The sequence below is a fragment of the Anabas testudineus genome, chromosome 16 (genome assembly GCF_900324465.2).
Source record: "Anabas testudineus chromosome 16, fAnaTes1.2, whole genome shotgun sequence".
NCBI classification, from domain to species: Eukaryota; Metazoa; Chordata; class Actinopteri; order Anabantiformes; family Anabantidae; genus Anabas; species Anabas testudineus.
Window position 1 is genome coordinate 12,784,552 of NC_046625.1, and position 23,431 is coordinate 12,807,982.

General features: G+C 40.1%; 2 protein-coding genes across 2 annotated transcripts; both read right to left on the minus strand.

Annotated features, from left to right (window-relative positions):
- Nucleotides 1-741: 741 nt before the first annotated feature.
- On the minus strand, nt 742-5,447 carry hacl1 (2-hydroxyacyl-CoA lyase 1). Its single transcript, XM_026373356.1, has 17 exons — nt 5,303-5,447; nt 5,008-5,112; nt 4,871-4,911; nt 4,701-4,781; nt 4,531-4,603; nt 4,376-4,453; nt 4,187-4,281; nt 3,989-4,101; nt 3,728-3,863; nt 3,370-3,475; nt 3,159-3,242; nt 2,894-2,995; nt 2,614-2,768; nt 2,319-2,477; nt 2,129-2,236; nt 1,829-2,015; nt 742-1,116 (listed from the first exon to the last, which is right to left on the minus strand). Exons 1-17 carry the CDS (start codon nt 5,420-5,422, stop codon nt 1,084-1,086), a joined length of 1,776 nt encoding a protein of 591 aa, XP_026229141.1. The 5' UTR covers nt 5,423-5,447; the 3' UTR covers nt 742-1,083.
- Nucleotides 5,448-6,207: 760 nt separating this feature from the next.
- Nucleotides 6,208-22,326, minus strand: ankrd28b (ankyrin repeat domain 28b). Its single transcript, XM_026371292.1, has 28 exons — nt 22,122-22,326; nt 17,103-17,186; nt 16,505-16,583; nt 15,786-15,856; nt 15,490-15,690; nt 14,035-14,122; nt 13,554-13,696; nt 13,146-13,358; nt 12,841-12,919; nt 12,613-12,727; nt 12,310-12,392; nt 11,991-12,054; nt 11,827-11,895; nt 11,591-11,731; nt 11,297-11,408; nt 11,173-11,199; nt 10,951-11,025; nt 10,665-10,866; nt 10,477-10,564; nt 10,273-10,390; nt 9,859-10,078; nt 9,567-9,654; nt 9,396-9,479; nt 9,129-9,274; nt 8,952-9,034; nt 8,730-8,812; nt 8,475-8,566; nt 6,208-7,802 (listed from the first exon to the last, which is right to left on the minus strand). Exons 1-28 carry the CDS (start codon nt 22,146-22,148, stop codon nt 7,519-7,521), a joined length of 3,159 nt encoding a protein of 1,052 aa, XP_026227077.1. The 5' UTR covers nt 22,149-22,326; the 3' UTR covers nt 6,208-7,518.
- Between the last annotated feature and the right edge of the window lie 1,105 nt (nt 22,327-23,431).

Below are 23,431 nucleotides of genomic sequence, written 5' to 3' on the forward strand. Positions count from 1 at the left end.
ATGTCCCTGAAATAATGACAAAAAAGAAATTCTGATCTTTCATGTCACATCCTTGTCACTGTATATAGAGTCGTACATCTTCTTTATGTCGCACACTGTGTTTCATGATATTCAGTTATTCATTCATTACCAGGGCAGATCGGTTATATTGCCTAGTCTGTCCCACGAGGCTCTTTGGCGGATGTGAAAGTACTAAATCCCTGGCAATAGGCAACATTACTTCTCCAGAGCACTTCTGTACCCGCTATGATACTAAATCATTTTTGCATTGCTACACAGGCGTGAAAACTTTACCTATTAAATCACATAACCTGATATAAACAAATATACAAACATTTATGACATTGTGATCGTCACTACTGCTAGAATTCATTTATCGACGCCTTTAAAGATATCCCTGACAAAGTGTGGAAGTAATTAGGATGTAAATCTGTGCAGATTTTGAGACTGTCAAGTTACATTTTCACTTTCTTAGTATTAGTGTTTGCACTTTAGGATGAGGGAGCAAACACCATTTAATAATCCATCTACTGAGTGTTAATCCCGCAGCCCAACAGAGCTGAATTGATTAATCAATATGTTGTCTGACATAATTAATCAGTGACTACTTTTCCTTCTAATTTTAGCATTTCAAGGAAAGCCTCTGGTTCTAAGATCTCCACAGTGAGAATTTGCTGCTTTTCTCAGTTTCATATCATAGAAATAATAAAAAAAAAAGAAAAATCACACTGGGCTTCAGGAAACTGTTCATGAAGTGTATTTTTCACACTCACTCAAGTCATTTTATTTCCCAAACAATGAAATTAAGTTAAAAAATTACAGTCAAAGTTATGGATAATGAAATATGTACTGTACTGATTTGCTATGAAGAAATAACATTTGCAGTACAACAGTATCTGTAAAAATGTTTTATAGCTATAATAATTATTTTGTTAATTTTAAGGTAGTAAAGTGTAGTCACAATCATTCAAAAATATTTCAGTCATTTCATGGAAATATATATCTTTTCCAGTTCTCTGAAGAAAACCATCACTGCAGTTCTGTTCATTCTGGACGGAGGACGAAGTCGACCTCTGTTCAAGTCTATAGGTTAGAGCGTGTGAGCCAAGGAAACTCCTGCAGAGACACACAGAGCAGCATTAAATCAGCACAAGTTTAATCCTGACACAAAAGGCAGATGGCAGCTCAAACAAGCGGACACATCTTTCTGTTGGCCACATAGTGCACAACCATGGAGTTTGGTACCATGGATACAGTCTTCAATACAACCTTCAAACATGTCAGTGACAGGTTACATTGCATTCAACATCAACACAGACGCCCATACTTTCTAATTATGAGGGCCCTGAAATAGAAAGGTCAGGTTAGTGTGAGGTGAAGGGATTGTCCTGCGTGAACAGTTCTGCTGTGCACCTGGAGTGCATGGATTACCATTCAGTGAGACATGTCAGTCATGGAGCTCTATGAGGATGAGATAAGTAAACACTGAGCTGTTTGTTGCTCTACGCTAATCATGAAGCTAAATGCTGCTGCTGCTTTTAACCACTCTTGGCTCTTCAGCTATAACTGTCAATGTCATTCAGGTCACAATCCATCTTCTTTCTGTTCTTCTTCCAGGAAAAATGAAACGTCCAAATGTGCAGTCCTCCCAAATTGCACCCTTTCATATATACAGTCACAGCTTTAGTTACACCGTCAACCACCAGGGGGCAGGGGTTTTTTTTTTCCAAAGAATGTCATGCTTGTTAATGTATTATTTGGACCTGTACTACACAGGATGACTGAGTTGAATACACACATACTGTATATTGCTGCTGGTGAGAGTTACCTGCTGTTTTCTGTCGGAGGACGGGTCAATGAGGATATTCAGGAGACTTGGTTTCTCCCAGTCACTCAAGCTAAGCTGTAAGGCGCTGCGCAGCTCCTCGACTGTTCGCACTAAGAAGCCTCGGCCTCCAAGTGCTGCCATAATTTTATCATAGCGTGCCTCAGGTAGGAGGGTCACAGGAGGGGCTCTGGCAAGCAACACAATAATGTAAAACACATTCTCAGTACATTAGAGATAATTTCATAGATGAAAAACCATGATATTAAATGTAATGCATCATTTGCCTAATGAGTGACTGACATGGCGGTCAAGTCTCCCATTTTTGCCATTTCTTTCCACGTCTCTGGATCCACTCCGCTGTATATACCATTATTGTTGACCACAATGATGACCACAGGCAGATTATACCTGGAAAAAAACTACAGTGTGAAATCAAGTTGTACTGGGAGCTGAAATGTATATGTTATGTATCAAAATGGAGAAAACTAACCTGCACATTGTTTCTACTTCCATGCCAGAAAATCCAAAGGCGCTGTCTCCTTCGACACAGACAATCCTGCGGCCTTTATTCCTGCTCCTCTCCACAGCAGCTGCTGCTATTGCAAAACCAAGGCCTACTCCCATTGTTCCAAACGTGCCAGCATCCAACCTGCACATCAGCAGTATTACCTAACCACACACTACTAAAACATACGTCAGGCACATCGCGGTTAAAAATAGGCCACAGTGCCTCTATGTACTATTCTTATGGTGAAAATCTATTTTGTTGTGTTTTGCTGCCTTGCCTGTGTCGAGGCAGGTAGTTGTTCAACATTGTGCGTCCTATGTCCATGGTGTTTGCTCCTTCGCTGACGATGATGCAGTCATGAGGCAGCAGCTGGGACACATGGTGAAACACGGTGTAATAGTTCATGGGCAATGTTGACTGCAGAGCAAGTGCCTATGGATATAGAGTGGAAACATTTTGAAAATGTATAAATAATAATGAAAAACTGATAACACACATCACACATCTACACATCAAGTATCACACTAAAGCCTTTTCATAAGTGAGCCAAAATCCACCTTTGATATCTTTGCATTAGCAACTATTTTGTCCTTCAGTGTGCTCCACCACTCTGTATCAGACGGATATTTCCAGCCATCTTTATGGACACACTCAAGAAGCTGAAATAAACAAAAAATAAATAATATGAATAAATAAAAAGACACACAAACTGTTCTCTTATAGTGTTTATTTTATTTTACATCAGGATATCAAGACAGAAACGCACAGACAATAAAGATGATTAAAAAACTGTGTTTGTGTGGTGAGTTACTGTTAATATACCTGAGTGACAATAGCATTGATGTCTCCTAGGAGAGCAACAGCAGGTCTCACGTTATTCCCCATCTCCTCAGCACAAAGGTCAACCTGCATATAGAGCAGAACTGTATTATGTTATTAAAACACAGGAGATATGACCAAACACAAATTGCACGACGATTTATACCAAGCCTGACATTAAAAACACCACTAACAATTATAGTTTTTGACATACTTGGATGACTTTGACATCAGGATCAAACCTAGGTGGCAGACCAAAATGCAGAATCCAATTGAGCCTGGCTCCAAGCAAAAGCACAACATCAGCCTGGAGAAGAGCTCTGTGCAACAGTGGGGTAGAGATACAAGCATATATCAAGTTGCTCTGGACACAAATCGCTGTCCAATGAACATAGTGTTATGTAATATAAATAATAATCATAATAAAGTACATTCTAAAGAGATTCTTCATGCTACACATTGCCTTGGAAGTAATAGAAAAATATTTCTATGTAAGCATTTAAATATCACAGATAAAACTGCATTCATTCATATGTTTGGAGCTGAGGGAGCAGGTGTATAATTTGGCTCACCTTGAGCGTGCAGCAGCCACACAGTTGGGGTGATCATCAGGCAACACTCCTTTCCCCATGGGGGTGGGCAGGAACGGCAAACCACTCATTTTCACAAACTTCCTAAGAGCAATTTCTGCTCGACCATGGGCTGCACCTGTGCAGTGTGATATCAGGCCCACTCAGATTCACTCATTATAGAGGAGATTTGGCTTTCTAGCTAATTTGATATGATAATTACAAGAGACAGATAGAGGTAGCAAGTGTTTGTTCTGATGTTACCTTTGCCAATAATGACTAATGGTCTTTTAGCTGCTTTCAAGACAGAGATGGCTTCTGTGACGGCACCGTGGTCTGCCAAGCTCACTGGGGGAGGCGGACAGCAGGACACAACTCTGTAGAAGAAACACACCAGTTCAAATGTCTGCACAGCTGAAGTCGCAGAATTCTCGATAATAATTCTGAATAACAGCAACAAACCTGACTGTGCTCCTGTCTACTTTAGCATTAACCATGTCTCCTGCAATGTCCACATAACAAGCACCTGGGCGTCCATACATGCTTGTACGAACCGCCTATCAGCAAATAAACACATTTACCTTAACATTGTCAAACTGCATGTATGATTTTTTTTTTTCTGATACATAACCAGGTCTGTAACAGTTTTACCTTCTCTATCACTGAAGGGATGGCTTCCAGACTGCTGGGTCTGGCAGAAAACTTGCTGTACAGGCGACATGCTTCCACCTATCACCAAATGAAAACAGTGTCGCTTCAATGAAACATCAACAGACAAGAAAGCACAAAGACATATGGTACAATACCTGAGGAAACTCCTGAAATGCTCCTGCTGTTTCTTGATTTCGATCTGAGGAACCCCCGATAACAACCACTGGCCTGTACAATGGTAACATGCACTTTTTAAACTGGTCAACAGATGCTATATTAAAACAAAAATAAACTGGTGTTGTAAAAATTAACAATAATAAAATACCAGCAATTCATATTGGCGTTGGCCATTCCACCAAGTGCATGAATGAGTCCAGGTCCAGACACAACCAGGCAGGCACCTGGTCTGGATACAGGTGACCACAGGAGACAGGAACATGTCAGATACACACGGACACAGCAGCTGCTCACATAGTTCAGTCACTAATGTCTTACCTCCCAGTGAGGTATCCAATGGCAGATGCTGCATAGCAAGCCTGTTGAATGACACCGTTTATTTTACATTAATACTAGTGCAGCTCCATCATTAGAGCAGGTGAACGTCAGTCTAAGCACAGATCAGTGAGGTTTACCGCTTGCTCGTTGCGCATTCCCACATATTTGATCCCTGCAGCCTGAGCAGCCATGGCCACCTCAATGATAGGAACACCGACTATCCCAAACATGTACTCCACTTTCTGCAGGGACAGAGACTATTTATTTTGAACAAAACCGACGCTAAAATCTAAAATCTGTTAAATGTTTACGACATGACGTCGCAGGACATGAACTTTGACACGCAGCAGATGCGTGATTATGGTTCGCTTTGAAAACACACACACACACAGCTGGAAACTTCGCAAAGTTGGTGTTTTTAACTGGTCTTACCTGAGCTTTTAAAGACTCAGCAATCAGCTGAGCTCCTGTGACTTCGCCCATGGCTCTGTAAAAGTAGCTACCGTACTTTGCACCTGCACAGCTAAAGCGCTTACAAAACGCAGCAATCATGAACTACAAGTTGTCGCTTCTTGTTTACGACTGTCCTCTGAAACAGCCTCGTCTCTATCACTTCCGCGTTGTGAGCCAATCACACGAGCCACCGTGTGTGACGTCATAAAAGGACCATTTCACATTTTCTTACAGGTTGTTTCGGCAGCACGCCCACGTTACTTTATGCATAGACATCGTACTGAATACAGTTTTCTTTTACATAAAACACACTTTTGAAGGATTTTAAAAGGATTTATTATTAACTGTGCGATTCTGAGCTTTACTGTGTGAACACACGTCAGATTACAACCTGTCCTAAATGATCAAATGAAGGATACAAATGACATTATTTGTATTATTGTTTAATCTGCTCAGCAGTTCTTGCTCAACCAAATGCAGACTTTGTCAGTCATTAATCTAAAAACAAAAGTCCACACCGTTTAGATTAATGATTGACAATATTTATTTCAAGAGTCAAGAATGAACCTTTGGAATAAAGGTTATATTCAAATGTATTATTAAATATCATATTAACTAATGATATCTAATGAAAAATAAATTTTACATACTACTTCACAAAGGACGGGTTCAGAGAGTTCCAGGCTATGTTTTAAAGCACCTTAAATCATTAATGTTTCGGAGGAATAATCAGAGAAGTTGATACAGTATTTTGAAAAATATTTATACAACACAAAGACCAGTATGTTAGAATTTACTGGATAATGTAATGTGATTGTTAACCATCTAATCTACTGTGTCATAAATCTGACAGAATTAGAAGGAAGACTCCATTAAAACTCATGTTCATTATTAAATAATTCATTTCTTTATTACTCATAAAATATACAGCAATCTCAGTACTGAAAGAATTCATTGGAGCTTTGAATTCACAGTCATCATTTCTATGTACATGCTAGTTTCATCCCTCTTCAAAGAAAAAAGTAAGGAAAAGAAAATCTTTTCCATTCTAAAGAAGCTAGCAAACGTATTGTACATATTTCCAGTTAAGAGTTTATTTTTTTTCATAAGTCAGAAAGGAGGAGCTTTGAATCATAGTGGAATCAAGTGGTTTCTTTTTTTAACTTAAAGCAAGCAAAACCTGTCAACAAACATTGGCTATCATAAAGAGCAAACTATCATTTAAACAGAAGAAAATCAAAAGCTGTCCTTTCATTGGTTTACAGCGTTTCTCCTCACAAAGCTGAGCCTCAGATATCTCAGTATTGAATCAGTGCTTCTCACTTCTCATGTTTCATACTAGTGAGCACGAATGTACTTTCAAAGCTGCCTACAAACCCATCTTTTCTCAGTAACTAATGAAGGCACAAAATGAACACATAAATAGGAACCAAAAGTACACAAATAATTTATTCTAAACTGCAATGGAAAGGTCAATATACAAAGAAAAGGTTGTTCAACTTAAAAATAGCCTGGTGCACATACCAAATATTTTAGTTACTCAGGTGAGCAAAATCTGATTTCTTCCCCGTGGGATAAGGAGTTTAAGACATAAACATGGGAATATTAAAATTGTGATCTCAAAAAATAAATGATTTTCCTCTTCTGTGATTTACAGAGTTGAAGGACAAGTGTGTTCTGACAGATGTAGTGTACGGACATCAACCTTCTCTAAACCCTCTCACAAAAATGAAATCTGGCTTCTCCCGCTTCACTAATAGATAAACCCAAATTTCAAATCTTATTTACATTTTTAAAACTGGGTTAAAATGCATCCATGTCTTTTGGTCCCTGTTGGTTTAGCTCTCTGTGAAGCGCTACCGTCCCTCTTGAACATGTTATTGCTGTACAAAGGTCGCTGTCTGCCCATCTAGCACAGTTTGTAGCACTCGAAGTCAGTGTTGGTAAAGCAGCGGTTACTGAGATCCAGTATCGGCTGAAAGGACACCTGGTGCTGGATGAGGTCGGGATGAGCGAAGCCAACCTGCTGCACATCCTCCCTCTCTTGCTCTCTGGTTGGGGCACGGGACGGGTGGGTGAGTGGGACTCTTAAGGCTCCTGTGGGGGCTTGTCTCTTCTTCTGCCCTCCCAAGCTGGCGGTCGGTGATTTTTAAGACACAGTGTGTGTTTATGCATTTATCGCTTCCTCCCATGTCTCAGTACGTCTCTGAATCTGAGTCGTTGAGCTCCTCGTCCTTGTAGAAGCCATCGTGATGGCTGATATTGTTGAAGCTGCAGTAGGAGCTGTGCTCACCACGCAGCACGGGCAGGCTGTCAAAGGTGACACTCTTGGAAGGGCTGGTGGTGTAGTGATTAATGGCACTGAAAGGGAGGGTGGGTGCCGGGGTACAGGGGGACACAGGCATCATGGTGGCCAGAATGAGTGCTAGGCAGTCTGCCACATCTTTGTTGGGGGCACAAGCCAAAGCGGGTGTGTACCCTAAAGTAATGACACCAGTGTTACATACTGTCCAAATAATACACAGTTTCAGTTTCTAGCATCAGTATCACATCAGTTGAATTATACAGCCTAATTACCTTGGTTACAGTATATAATTTGTCTGTGAGCTACAAATGAGACTCAACTTATTTTCATTACTGTCCTATAAAATGCCATGAAAAGGTAAAAATCGCTGTTACAATTTTGCAAAACCCAATGCAACAAATACAAATTCCTGGTTTGTCTAACAATCCAAAGTTTGTGGTTACATAAAGAAAAACTGACAAAGCTCACTGTTGAGGTGCAAGAAACAAAACATTGAATTGATTATCAAGATAGTTACAAAATAGTCACTGATATATCTGTTACAAGACAACACCTACTGACAAGTTATAAGGTAATTAACATGTTGGTTGATTCATCGACATCATCATGTCAGCCATCATGTCCTCTTAAGGCAATGGTTTATCAGCAGATGAAATGTTTGAAATGTAGAAGCACTTGACAGTGGAAAATGAAAACTGCCCAATAGCCATTTATAGTGGCACTTTTGCTATGACAAACTAATTTGTGAGCCTGCTATGTCCATTAGGATGCATATGTTAGTAGCTATTCTCATTGCCCTGAAACGTGATGGCAAGTAGTAGAATAAAGATATTATAACATATTTACCGTTTTCGTCGACTGCAAGCACACTGGCTCCCTTCGCAAGCAGCTCTTGCACCACCACAGTCAGACCATTTCTTGCTGCCACGTGTAGAGGCCTTAAAGGATGATAAAACATTGATGTATTGGCAGGCAAGTCGATATTTCACTGTTTGTTCTATAACTCTATATTAATAATTGTAATGCACTAACACTACCATCCATTCCATTACTTAGCTGCAGCACAAAACAAGACAGCAGTGTAATACAAATGATGCATACGTCTGTAAGGCGGCATTAGTGGCATTTATGAGGTTTCTGTCTGTAATCTTCTCCAATATCAACAAGGCACTGGTTTCATGTCCCTGTAGAAAAGAGGATAATGAATGTTAACACATACCACAGCAAATACTGTATTGAATTTCAACACATCCTTGCCTGGAACACAGTGTATAATTACTGCTGTAGAATGTAAGAACAGTGCCATCATAGGGTGATACACACCTTACTGCAGGCCAAATGAAGTGCAGTGTTCTTCACAGCATCCTGCAGAGTGAGATCTGCTTTCGCACTGCTTACCAGCAGCTCTAAGAGAGGACACGAAAAGGAAAAAGTTAATTCAATACAGCTTATTATGTTGTTTAATTTTCCCAGTTAGCTTGTTAATGTATGCATTCGTACCAACAGCGTTAGTCTGGCCGTTCTCAGCAGCCATCATGAGTGGGGTCTTCCCTGCAGCGTCGACACTGTTGACCTGAGCATTGTGGCTCAGCAGCAGCTGGAGACACTCCACATGGTCTGTGAAGGCCGCTGCATGCAGGGGGGTCCTGCACAAATAAAATCAGTCTTGTTTTAAAAGGCAAGTTTAAATTCCACTAGAAAGGATGCCCAATATCAAGTGAGTTACAAAAATTCTTTCTGCAATTACTTGTCTCTATTTGTGTATACCTGTTTTTACTGTCTTTGGTATTGACAATTGCAGGGCCCAAAGTGTCTATCAGCATCTCGGCAGCTCCTTCATTGTCATGGATCCTAGAGTAGATAAAAACAGCACAATTATTTCATCTGGTAAAATGCTCTGCTCTCACACACGGTGCCTGAAACAGCAAAAGGTCTTACACAGCACAGTGGAGGGGGCTGAAAGAATTGCCTTCAGCTTTGTGGAAAACCTCTTGTTCCAGCAAAACCTCCACACACGTATCGTGACCTGCAGGAAAAACAGCAAACTATATCAGGCTTCATCTTGAGGTGATCACAATATGGGCTCTCTTAAAATTTTTGATGTCATCAGCATATGTCAAAACTTGGGGTGCGTAAAGAACGAGCGTGAAACTTGAAGAAAAAAACAAAAAAGTGTTCCTTTTTTCAGTGGCGTACATTATTAAATATCAGATCAAATTCATCTCTGTACCATTGTAGCAGGCCCAGTGCAGTGGGGTGTAGCCTTGGTTGTCTGTCAAGACAGGGAGTGTTTCCACTGATTGGGCAGCATGCAGCAGGCCTCCCAGTACCCCAATGTGTCCACATGCTGCTGCCAGGTGGATCGGTGTGCGCCCTTTACAGTCTCGCACCAGGAAGTTGGCGCTGTGCTGGAGCAAGGCTTCCACACATTCTTCATGGCCGGTCACTGCCTGAGGACAGAAAAATAATATATCAGTGTTGTTACTATTGACTGACTGTATCCTGAGTGATGAATATAAGAGTTAACCAATGTATTGATATAGTTTAGATCACTTTACAAGTGACTGAGGTGACTTGTGCATTAAAACGATCCCTCAGCCAACAGTACGTGCAAGTGTGTGTAAAACTAGTGACATTTTCTTACTCCTCTGTGCAGGGCTGTCCTGCCCCACTTGTCTTTGGCTTCTACATTGGCTCCCTTATTTAGCAGAGAATAAACACAATCTGTGTGTCCACTCAGGACTGACAGCATCAGAGGGGTTCTAAGAAACAATAAACAATAATGTCAGTAATTGTTTTAACTATAATTTAACTGAAAAAAAAAAAATCATAAACAAATTTCACTTACTGCCCATTTCCGTCTTGAATGTCCACTGCACTCTGAAGATCAGCATTTCCAATCAGCAAACGCAAACATTCTGAATGACCATTGGTAGCTGCAGGGAAAGAATTATTAATCCATTGGCATTTCTCATTTTGCTAGAGTTTGACATTTGAGGTAGGCAAAGTTGTGAGTCACCAACTTCAGGTGCACACCTGCAGCATGGATGGGGGTTCGCTTCAAGGTGAAGTCTTTCACAAGGATAGAGGCTCCCTGGTTGATTAGGACGTCCACACACTCCACATGGCCCTTAAAGGCAGCCAGGTCTAGGGGTGTACGTCCTTGGCTGTTTCTCACATCAAGATCCAGCAGAGACTGCACCAGAACCTCCAAAGCATGGTGGTGGCCATGGTATGCCTGAAAGATATATCTACCGTGAACAGACCATACCATACCCTGCCTGAGATTAACAGTAAATCCATTATAATGATAATTACTCACAGCAAGGTGCAGGGGGCTGACGGGGGCTCTGACATCAGAATCATTCAGGATGTCTGTCCCTGAGGTTTCCATTAACTGAACAACACAGGTGCACAAATAGAACTTATTACACTTAGTCTCAAAGTTCATACGAATTGACAAAAAATATTACAAGTCGACTTGTGACCTACTTGATACATGAAAAACTAATACTCAAGGAAAAGTAGAACAAAATGCACTCACCACATCCAGAGGTGTTTCACTTGCAATCTAAAAACGACAAAGGGAGAAGGAACTATGAATTAAACATCACTGTAATATGGCAATATAAAAATGTGTAGCATGCACTCTGGATTTAAGCTCTCACCAGCTCCAAACAGAGACGATGTCCATATGCTGAGGCATAGTGGACAGCATTGTAGCCCTGATTGTCCCGGATCCCTGGATTTGCATCATTTCGCAGTAAATATTCCAGGCACCTGCAGACACAACAAAGCGGCTGTAGTCAAGGAAACAACATCTTCTTTGAAGGCCTGAACTGTTACCAAGCATAATCCATAATGTAATGTGAGCTTGCATCCATAAAAAGCCTCAAATATAACCTGCCTCCCACACAGCTACCACATCTTTTATGAAACTGAATTTTCAAAGTATTACTGACTTTCCATCTGTGTCAGAGGCAGCAGCGTAGTGGAGGGGAGTGCAGCCTCGCTCGTCTAGGTCATTGACGCTGGCCCCAGAGCCCACCAGAGCAAACAGGCACTGGTAGTTGCAGTTGGCAGCAGCATAGTGCAGAGGAGTCCTGGAAATGCAAACATGGCTCAGTTCACTGTTCAAATTTAAGAGAGAGAAACTAGAAGAGCGCAAACTCGTAATCAACCTTTAAATGTTACAAACCTGCCAAAGCTGTCCTTCCTATTGAAGTCTGCCCCCGTGTTGAGGAGGAGATTGAGACATTCCAGGTTTCTGAGGGATTAGATGAGATAATGAACTAATACATATATTACTATTCTCATTTTTAACACCGACAGGTAATATAAGAGAATATTTAGCTGTCTCACCCTCCAGCAGCTGCAGCATGTAAACAGGTCCTTCCAAAGTCATCAGGCGTATCAATATCAAAACCTGTGTCAGAGCAAAGGATGATGAACAGGTCAGTAAATATATTACATACCGTACATAGGGCTTTACAATATTTTCTAATCTTAGGAAAGACCTCCTTACGTTTACCCTGCCTACCCTTGTACCCTTGTCTCACTTGTAAGTCACTTTGGATAAAAGCTTCTGCCAAATGACGTGAATGTAGAATCCAAACACAAGGCTTCTGTACTTTCACCAGCTGAGTTAATACAACTGAGGGCAACTGCACAATTTGCTCACCTGATGACAAGAGCTTCCGGCAGCAGTCAGAGAATCCACTGAGAGCAGCCAGATGTAGTGGGAACATACCATGAATCCCTCGCCTGAAAAAGACACAATTAGGTTTGTTTATCCAGTATGACCCAAATACCACTGATGCTAAACCTAGAGCAAAAAAAAATGTATAAGCAGCACAGAATCATCTACATCAGTTACACAAACACTACATAGCTTCTTTTAAAACGAAAGTTTTAAATATGCAGCTCTTCCGCAATGTATAAGGTTGAATCAGATGCTGAAAAAGGGGGAAACAGTCTCGCTCACTTAGCTGTGTCAGCTCTGTTGGTGATGAGAGTGTTGATGAGGAGCTCGTGTCCATATCGAGCTGCAATGTGCAGTGGCGTATTTCCATTCTTATCTTCACAGTCTATCTCAGCACCTTCAGAAAAATCACAAACCCAGCACGTGGAATGAAACACTGAGAAACAGCTCCGGTTTTACAGTACAGCTTGAGGAACACAACCAATGATGCTGATTTTTAGAGTAGTTTACCATTTTCGATGATTGCTTGAGACCTAGAAAACCTCCCATGGATAGCTGTCATGTGGAGGGGAGTCTTACCATCTTTACTCTGGAGTGAAATAAAAACATGGTGGCATTACCGCATAGGTCATTATTACGGTTTTAAAGTATGCTGCCCAAATAAAAAAGCAAACAAACAACAACAACAACAACAAAACGTCAAACAACAGTCTGAGTTAAAACTTTGGAGAGAACTTGCTTTGAATCACATGCGAACAAAATCTTCACAATGTTCATTGTTTTTTGCTAAAATAACAGCTTTAGTTTTTACTCACCTTGATGTTGACATCAGCCCCATTGCACACCAGGAGCTCCAGACAGAGCGCTCCATGACGTGAGGCGGCGGTAAAATGGAGAGGTGCAAATCCTTTCTCGTTCACCTGGTTAACGTTAGCTCCACACTCAATAAGCTCATTCACCACCACATCCTGCCCATTGTAGCAGGCCACATGGAGGGGTGTGTTGCCATAAGCATTGGGCTCATTGATCTAGATGGCAAGGTTAACAAAGTGTTAATGACAAATGTGTTTCCATCAAGATAAAGTGGAAGTAATACAGAATGGTTACTCCAACGGTACACCACAAAAATATCTATTGAGTTATTATATAAATATATCTTTTTATCAGATCATAAGATCTAGCAGTGTCTCCACTGTGATGAAAAGTTTGTAGGTGGAACTTACATCCACCCCCAAGTCCAGGAGGTATTTGACAATGCTTATCATTCCACTAGAGGCTGCCGCATGTAGGGGGGTGTAAGATTTCTTATCTTTGCAGGCCACCTCAGCTCCATGAGATGCCAGCAGCTTCACCACTTCTATGTGCCCTGAAAACAAAAAGACAGCGATTTAATAGCCTGAACATGTGAAAATATTCTTGCTAAAGATTTTTACATTAATATAGGTTGAGTATCCTCCCCCCTAAATCATGACTGATTTGTTGAATGAAATCATTCTGTAACATAAGAGTTTTCTAAGGGGCCTTAAACTAAACCCAAAATTTTGTAAACATAATATTTTTGCTTTTAAAAATAGAGAATAATGAAATTAGGAGAAAACATTTTTTAAATTAAGGCCTTAACACTTATTAACCATGAGGTGTGAGGAACTCTAGGGTTGCACAGGAAATCAATAATGTAATTTAAATATCCATGTTATGTATTACCCATGTAAGCTGCCCAGTGGATTGCACGGCGGTCCTTCTTATCAAAAGCATTAATATTTGCTCCTCTGGACAGCAAGAGCCTGACCATCTAACAACAGCAACAGAGGGGAGAAAAAGCCATCAGGAAACATGTCATGGGAAGCTGAAAACTTGGTTGTTGAATGTTAAGGATTTTACTGCCTTCAGCTCATGTGTCAACTCATAATCATGGTGTTTCATACTTTAATACTAGGGCTATCAGATGGATCTACTGGTCTTCACCAGGTACACTATGCACATACAGCTACCTTTGATTTAGTCTAATCTCAGAATTTAATAAATCTAACAAATTATTTTTAAGTAGCAGAGGTACATTGACAAAACAAGACGGCATAAAGCATCAGTGTATCAGTTTCCAGTGCACCTATGTTGTAGGATATAGAAAAGGTTATACCAAGCTAAACAAACTGCATGTTCTCATCTTAGTATAGTCTGAGTTCTGTTAGAATATTGCTACATAACCAAAGGGTTCCCTGAACAATCTATGCATGCTTGATTTGAATAAATACCTGATAAGATAAAACATTTCCACTTTTAAGATCACTAATTACCATACAAGTATATGGTTACAATAGGTTATTTGCATGCACGCATGTGACCAGGCAACCCCCATCTGTGTACAGGTCAAAATGTCAATCTGTAGTCCTGCGGGACAAATTATTCTCTGAGAATGTGTGACTTTCTAAACAGGCTATGACTGGTTCACTTGAAAACAGCTTTATTATAGGTAGAGGTATGGCTTCTCCAATTTGCCATGGTGTTAGAATACACTAATACAGCGGCGGCTTGGCTTAGCCTTATATTTTTAAGAGAAGGCCACAGCATATGCCAATATGACTGTAGGAATTCACTGCTAAAAGAAAGACCACTTGATGATGTGCTGTGGTTATGCCAGTTAGATTGTGGCTGTCCTAGCTGCTAACAGCAGTTAGTCACCAAAGGAATATACGGAAGTTGGCTGCTTTAGTTCACACTTTTTTAATTAGCAAAAAATTTAACCAGTGTTGCTTACTTCAAAGGATGCACTGTACAGTGCAATGCACATTGTGTTTACGCAAATATGAGTCAAGCTGAAACACTTCCTTCAGCAAAAGCAGAACATCAGGAACTTATAATGACAGGTAGATAAACACACCCACAATCAAGTCTGGTGTGATGATTCACCAATAAGGACTGTATGCCCAATATGTCAATATGCGCAGTGCTGATGGGTTTATGGTTATCAAACACAAAGACAGTACAGACTGTTCAGCCACACAATAAGCTCCAACTATTTTGAGTTATTTTATATTTCTTAATGTAACTGATTTTCAAATGGTCTGCAATTTCTTTCGAGGCACAATCCAATCAATACTACAAACACTTCTCTGCAGACAGCACACAGATTAACCAAGAAATACTTAATATCAATATTACCTCCAGATGACCGCTGAAGGCTGCATGGTGCAGTGCAGTCCGGCCTGCTCTATCTGACACATTCACATTGCTGAGCAGCGGTACAAGGGCTTCAGCGCAGCGGACAGCCTTATTAGCTGCGGCAATGTGAAGCGGCGTCTGCCAGTTCTTGTCTCTGGCATTAACATCTGCAGAGTGTTTGAGCAAAACCTGGACAGCCTCCTGCAATAAGTTATAATATTTTGGGACAACTTGTGGATTAGTGAAAGAGCATAGAGCAGTGTGTGTTATACTAAATCAGAGGAATGTTCACCTACCTCACTGCAGGAGGCCACAGCCCGGTGCAGAGGGGTCAGCCACTTGTTATCTTTGGCATTTACTCTGGCACCTACAAGTAAAAGGACACTGGCTGTCAGCCTGTTTAAAGAGACACTTGGTGCAACATTTCAATAATGTAACTAAAGCCACGAAGTCTAGTTTCATCTTGTAGGCCTTCATAAGCAAAATAAAGTGGCAGAATGCAAGGGATGCTATTTTACAATATTGGAATCAGATGCGCCATCTGGCTACATAAGCAAAATATTTAGATTGTCAAATCGGAAATATATCATCATGCTCTAAGAAAGGTTAGCATTGCACTCAAAAGCAGTGCAGTAAAACAATATGTAAGAGGATTTCTCACTAGTGCATCAACAGATGCAAAAGTCATCAAGAACTGTGCCTAAAAATTAAGGATTTGCCCATATACATTTTATGTTTAACCCTTAAACAAGTTAAAATGGTAAAATAATTGACATATCTACCCTTTCACAACAAAAAATAGTAAACAATAATGTAAGACTAACTCCTAACAAACCTCTTACACAATCTCCAATAATGCCTTATGAACCCTAATCCCCAACCCTGATAATCACATATACTAACTGGACCTACACTAGAAGAATGGCAAAAATCTATATGGTTGTTTTTTGATTTGAATAGCCTCTTTACATAAATCATCTTGAAAAGAAAAACAAAAAACAAAAACAAAACATACCCGAAAGAATCAGCAACTCTATAATTTCTGCATCTCCAAGATAGGCTGCAGCATGCAGTGGAGTTCGCTTCTCATTGTCCTGGAAGGTGTGAGCAGAAAGTCATTTTTGTGATTACAAAGGAATACAGCAGCTTGCACTTGCACCGTTACCTTGTTATTCTTTCTCTTGTATTACCATATGTGCCTTGTATTTTTTTTTTTATACTCGTGAATAAACCAGTTTCCCTTGCAAGTCACCACTTGCAATAGCACAATGATATCAGAGAGAAATAACCATTAAACGTTGGCAAACTGTCACAATTCAAGCAAACAAAAGGTTAACACAAATTCACTAATTTCTAAATCGTTCCAGTGAAACACAAGCGAGTACAAACCAGCTTTATTTCGAAACAAACACCCCCAGGAATGCAATAAAATAAGCAGAGCCAGATCGTGCAGAGGGAACAGTAAAAACCAGCCATGTGCTGTTTTGACTGAGAGGCCTTTCAGGGACAATTATGCATTAGAGGGTTTAAGTTTGGTGTAGTTAGGATGTTTTTGAAATGTAGCAATAGAAGGAGGAAACAGTGTACAGAAGCAGTGTGTCTGTTGGGATTACCTGGGCATTCACATCCTCTTTTTTGAATATAAGCGAGCGTACTTCATCTGGGTCCACATTGAATATAGCTTTCAGCAATGGAGGCTGGAAAAGAAGCAGATTGTGTCAAACTTTAAATGCCAACAGTTTAGGTAGAATACACTGCCCATCCAAAAAAAAAAAAGCCACACATTAATATTTTTTTAGAACACTTTTAGCTTTAATTACGGCATGCATTCGCCGTTAAATCGATTCGATGAGCTTCTGCTATGTCACCATGTTTATTCCTGTCCAGAGTTGCAAGATCTTGGTTTGATGATGGGAGAGTTGGACCGCTGCGCAAGGTCTTCTCCAGCACATCCCAAAGATTCTCATTGGGGTTTAGGTCTGGACTCTGTGGTGGCCAATCCATGTGTAAAATGATGTGTCAGGCTTCCTAAACCACTCTTTTACAATTTGAGCTAGATGAATTCTGTCATCAGGGAAGAAAAAAATCCACTGATGGAATAACCTGGTCATTCAGTGTATTCAGGTAGTCAGCTGACCTCATTCTTAGGGAACATAATGTTGCTGAACCTAGACCTGACCAACTGCAGCAACCCCAGATCATAACACTGCCCTCCACAGGCTTGTACAGTAGACACTAAGCATAATGGGTGCATCACTTCACCTGCCTCTCTTCTTACCCTGATGAGCCCATCACTCTGGAACAGGGTAAATCTGGACTCATCAGACCACATGATCTTCTTTAACTGAATAGTTAGTAACCCGGTTTTAGTAGTTTCTTCTTAGATGTTTTCTTTGCTTGATTCATGATAATAATTTGATTCTTCTGAAACAGATTAACATCTTTTCCATGACCACAGGATGCGTCTTCAGACATGGTTGTTTAAGAAATGAGAAGCTACTCACTGCAACAGTTAGGGTTAAATAACTAATTGCCAGTTGAAAAATAATCATCCATGCAGTAATTATTAATGGGAGGCTCCTACCTATTTGCTTAGTTAAATCCAGGTGGTGACTTTTTTTTGAATGGGCAGTGTATAAGAAAAACAATTCATTCAGACTTTGGTGATCTTAGAGCATACAGAGACTTCAGGGTCCACACCGTCAAGCACCACGATACATACACAGCTCATTTGCTGTGATGCTGCACCATCATTTTTACGCTGCTAAACATCTATAAACATTCTTGTCTAAAATCGTAAAAAAAAGGCCTTTTACTAAAATGACGACTCCACAGATTTAGGGATGATGGAGACAGACCATCAGAATCGATACCGACAAATGCTGAGTGGTCACTTTCCAATGCCACAATGTGTTTACACTCTCTTGGCATGCCAGAAAAACAAATCCATGCCACGTGTTTCAAATAACTGATGCATTGTCCATCTTCACATTACCTCCAAATATCTTTTAAACTATAGACTCATCTCACAGTCTGCACCTTCAACGGAGAAAATACGAAAAGAAGAAAAATACGAAAAGAAGACAAATGAAAGAAAGAAAAAAAGTCAACAGCAGCAAAACTGCTTCACCGTGACAGCATGTGGTGAGATGATAAAAGTCAAACAAGGTTTCCAAAGTAAAACTCAACTAAAGAAGATAGTTGCGAAGGCTCTTTAGGATTGTGCCAGTCCTGCCCTTGCCCTTTTACAAAGTTAAGTTAGCCCCACCCGTCAAAGGGTTGTATACAAACAGGGAGGTACTACTGTGTATTTCACATAACTTGAGCTGTGCTATGTAAGAAAATATTGTACATAACAGGTTGTGTTCCCTTTTTTCCAAAGATAATTAGGAGTAACCGTATTTTTGAGACAAGCAACTGAAACTAAATTAAACATTTAAGGCGTGAAATGTGAAAGTTATTGACTTTCCGTTAACACGAGGTTCTATTACAACACTTGCAATGTCTCTAAAGAATCAGATAAGACTAACAACCCAATGCTCCAACAAAGCAGACTTAAACCTATGGTTTCCATGTTGGATCCAGCTCTAAGTTAAAATGGTAACTTCTTTTACAATGAGAACAAAACAGCAGAAATTAGTTCTGCATGCATCCTTATTCCCCACAAAATAAACTACTTCAATAGATTCAATACAAGATCCTTAATGGTTTGTTTTCAAAAAGTGGATTTGCAATTGGGTTCACATTTAATAAGAATTATTTTTATTGCTTTCTGTAATTGCTTCTACTTTAGAACACTACCATTATTTTTCTGCACTACAAATTTGAATATCAAATAAATTTAGCATGTCTGTTTGCACTATTTAGCACTGCTTTCCTTCATGCAGAACAAACTGTGCTTCTTTTACTTTGAAAAAGTATTGACGACTGTTTTCACTGTGAATTTTCTGGTCAATAACCAGTGTTACATTTCTATGACCTAGCAAATGCTGAAATCAATGTTCCTATCAACAGTCATGAACTGTATAGTTAAGCGAGCTAATGGACCATCAAGTGACACATTGGCCAGCTAAATATTAGTCTGCTCCCCATTCTGAGCCACCATGACACCACCAGAGAGTCTCCTCCCACAGCCTGTGGGAGGAGGCTGGCATGGATGGGGAGAACATCGAGGACAGGGGAACTCTTCCAGATACTCGAACTGGTTACCCATGAAAGACCAACATGGAACATTCCTGGCTTCCTCAAAAACTTAACTCTTCCCTCACTTTAGTCAAGTTTCTGAAAACTAAGCCATCATTGCTAGTTCAATCAACCATTTAGAAATTGTTTTTCTACATTTCTGGTAAGGTATTCTCTAACACTTCCTTTGATCATTACATTTGAAGGAGCAAGCTGTACCAATTTGTCCAAAACATAACTTAGTATAGATACAACCGCAAACAACCCTGGGGGTCAGTAAGTTTTAAAATCACCTTCTGTAATGTTTGGCAGAAAACATGTATTACTGTCTTTTATGCATTTTCAGTGGAAAACAGTGAAGAGGGAAATCATTCAACAGTCCATTTCTCTGCATAAGATTGTTTGCATAAGCTGGATTTCATCCAGTACATTCAGCATACAATCAAGATGATGTAGCACGTGGAGCGCATTTGTTCATTAAAATACTTCATCCCTCATTTAACCCACCAGGCTGCCCAGCTAGATAATTAGCTAATGCGCAACCATGTAGTTTATAACTTTGCATGTAGAGGAAGCACCTAGTTTATACAGCAAGGTTTGTATATAGTATATAGCAGGGGTGTCCAATCTTCGAGGACCAGGATTGGACACCCCTGGTATATAGTATATTTCCATGGCTCACAACTAGACTATTTTTCATTCACGGTACCAATCACTTGGTAAACTCTTTAAGCTTCATAAAGTTGAGCATGAAGTTAATCACTTTCACCGCTAGTTGACAAAACGTATTCTTTTGGTATGTCCTTAATGTAATAGATTGCAAGTTTTCTGCTGCAAGACAACAGGGGTAAACAGTCCCAAGCACTAATGTTTTAAAACAATAATAAAAAATAAATAATTTACTGAAACCAACAGAACAAGTTATGCAATTTCCTCATACAAATTTGAGCCACATGACCCATTTGTGCAGTTGGACTGATTCTCAACTAGTGCTTAGAAAAAACAAGACAAAGGCTACTCATTTATTCTAATGCCTATTAACATCTGCAGGGTGAAATTTGATTTAAGAAATATTCTGGATGCACTGAGGCTAAGAGGCTAATTTCAGAATATATCCCACAGGAAAATGGAAGGACAAATCTGTATTTTGTTGTTTTTAGTTCCCTTGCACGACTGGTGTAGGAGATTTTCTATGCTTCTCTAGCTGCACGACTGTGCACCTCCTCTCCTCATACAAGCCAGCCTAGTTAATACCATCACCATGGAGACAGCTCGTTGGCAGCTCCACTATCTATCTGAAGCGCAAGCACACAGTCATTCAAGCACACATAGAATGAAAGCCACATGCATGTACATGTGCTACAAGAATAGCAAACAAGTGCAAAACAGTAGTGTGATGATAAACAAAGCTATTCTCATTTTCATACGTAGGTGGTCAGTGTTTAATACAATTTCAGGACACATTTAATACTGTCACATTGCGAGTTAGCTCATATGTGTATTCTAACAATTACACAGCAGTTTACTTGTATGTATGCAAGTAAGAGAAATAATTTAATATTTTGGTAAACAACTACTTTGTAAACTACTAATAAGAACGGTTTGCCGAATTTACAAGGGTACCAACGCCAAACATTTGTGATCAAGGGCATCACAAGTTATATAATGTTACAACATTGCTATAAACAACCATGAAAAAATATTTGGATAATACCTAATCTGGAAGGAGCACAATGCATTTGACAGATCGCCACTACACAACACAATGGTGTTTTCGCTCAGTAGGGAACATTAGTTAGATGACTGTGTGCACAAATCTGCATCGTTTCTTTACGTATTTAATGTTATAGCTATCACAAAACCTCATCAGCTGATGTAAGATTAGCCAACATATATGTGACAGACGACCAGTTGTCACAGTAACGTGAACGTCACAGTCAACAGATCGCTTTGGTTGTTACGAGGATCATCTCATACTACACAAGATGTAATGTCTATTAATAAATGACACTCTCACTTAGAAACGACTACTCAAATTCAGTTTTGTATTGTTTTCTCACAATGTCCTAACTGGTCCCTTCCCAGCTGAGTAGCTAGTAGCATTTCACACCGGCTCTGGCTAAATGCTGGTATCATTAGCTGGTTTCAACTCCACACCTGCTTGAGCATGTGTTTAAATGTAAAAGTGGAGCTTTATTGTCGCCAAAAGCATAAGTGCACATGTGATTTGCCCAGCAGTTCTGTACATAACTTTCACCTCATAAGCGACTATTTAATTTCTAGCTAGCTTTACGTGAAAGGCTTCAGGAAACGCTTCCGTTTCAGAGAATAGCTGGAGAGACTCGAATTACATTCCGCTGGCGAATGTTTAAAAACGGGGTAGCTAGCTAATATTAGCCAGCCAACATTAGCTTAAACTTTGATCGGCTTTTGACACAATGATCACTTACCTGGTCTCGAATTTTGAGAACCACCATATTTCTAGGGTTTTAACGGTTTTCATGCAGATTCATAAAGGGTTTATTTGTCTACTTCCGAACAGCAGTGCTTGATCTCGGGTAGCTCTCCCTCTGGTCTGCTGGAGGCCTAGCGTGACGCTAGCTTAGCTCTCTTGCTAGTTTCCCAACCTGATGGCATGAAGGCAGAGGAGTAGCGGAAACACCATGACATTGCCGCCACCATTCGTCACCTCTCAAAAAGAAGCATTTCAATAGGTCGTACGCAGAGTGCGTGCCAGTAAGACAGTTGGTGGTTGGCTGCTTTTTTTTTTTTTTACAGCGCTCTCTGGTAGACGCACACAGTGTTCAATGTTGCATTGCTGTCTACGCTCGTTTGATAATAAAATTAGATGCTTTGTAATGAAAGGCTAAACAATTTATTTGGCATGGCATTAATTCACCCCATAGCCCCCTTAATTTAAATGTATCGAGCCATGCATAAGGAATCCGTGGGGCTTAACACTGCACTGACTCACGTTGAAGCACTAAAAGCAAAAACTATGTTCCCATTGAACTTGCGGCCGCTGCGGGTGTCAACAACAGGAGTCTGTGAGGAGTCTTTTTTTCCGGGCTGACCAGACAAACAGGTCATCCAACCGGTCACTGTCTCACAAGAAGGAAACCATGCAGAAAAACAACAAAAAAATAAAACATGCCACGCAATTAATCGCTCCCATAGAAGCCATTAAATTAGTTTAAATGTAATATTTTGTGCACATATTACAAAACAAACGAATGGGCTGCTCTTAAAGACATGATACCTGTCACATGCGTGCTCTTAATGTATAATTAATAATAACACATATGCTTCCATTAACCACATTAACACTACTTAGGAGTGTCTGCTAGTCGCATCTTGTAAATTGATCTAGTGGTCACATAGCTTTTGGGCATCATTTTAGATGCCCAGACACCCCCAAGTGCATAGTCTGGATACAAATACTAAAACTGCACCATACAAGCTATTTTGAGAAAAGCGGTGACATGCACCACATAGGCTATCATGTAACCTACTCCTTCTACACCTTTTACAATTGCTCTGTCTCCTAACTTTTGAAGTCTTGGACATGTGTCCTTACTGTAATATAAGATAATATAGTGCAGTCTAATGGTAAACTGACCATTTACAGAAAAGCTACTTTTGAGCTGTTGCTGTAACTAACAGGTTACTGGGTTTTAAATAACAAAGGTGTTTCAGATCCTGTGACTTAAAGCCTAATGCCTTACAACTAAATGTGGAGAAATATGGCCCTCTAGTGTCA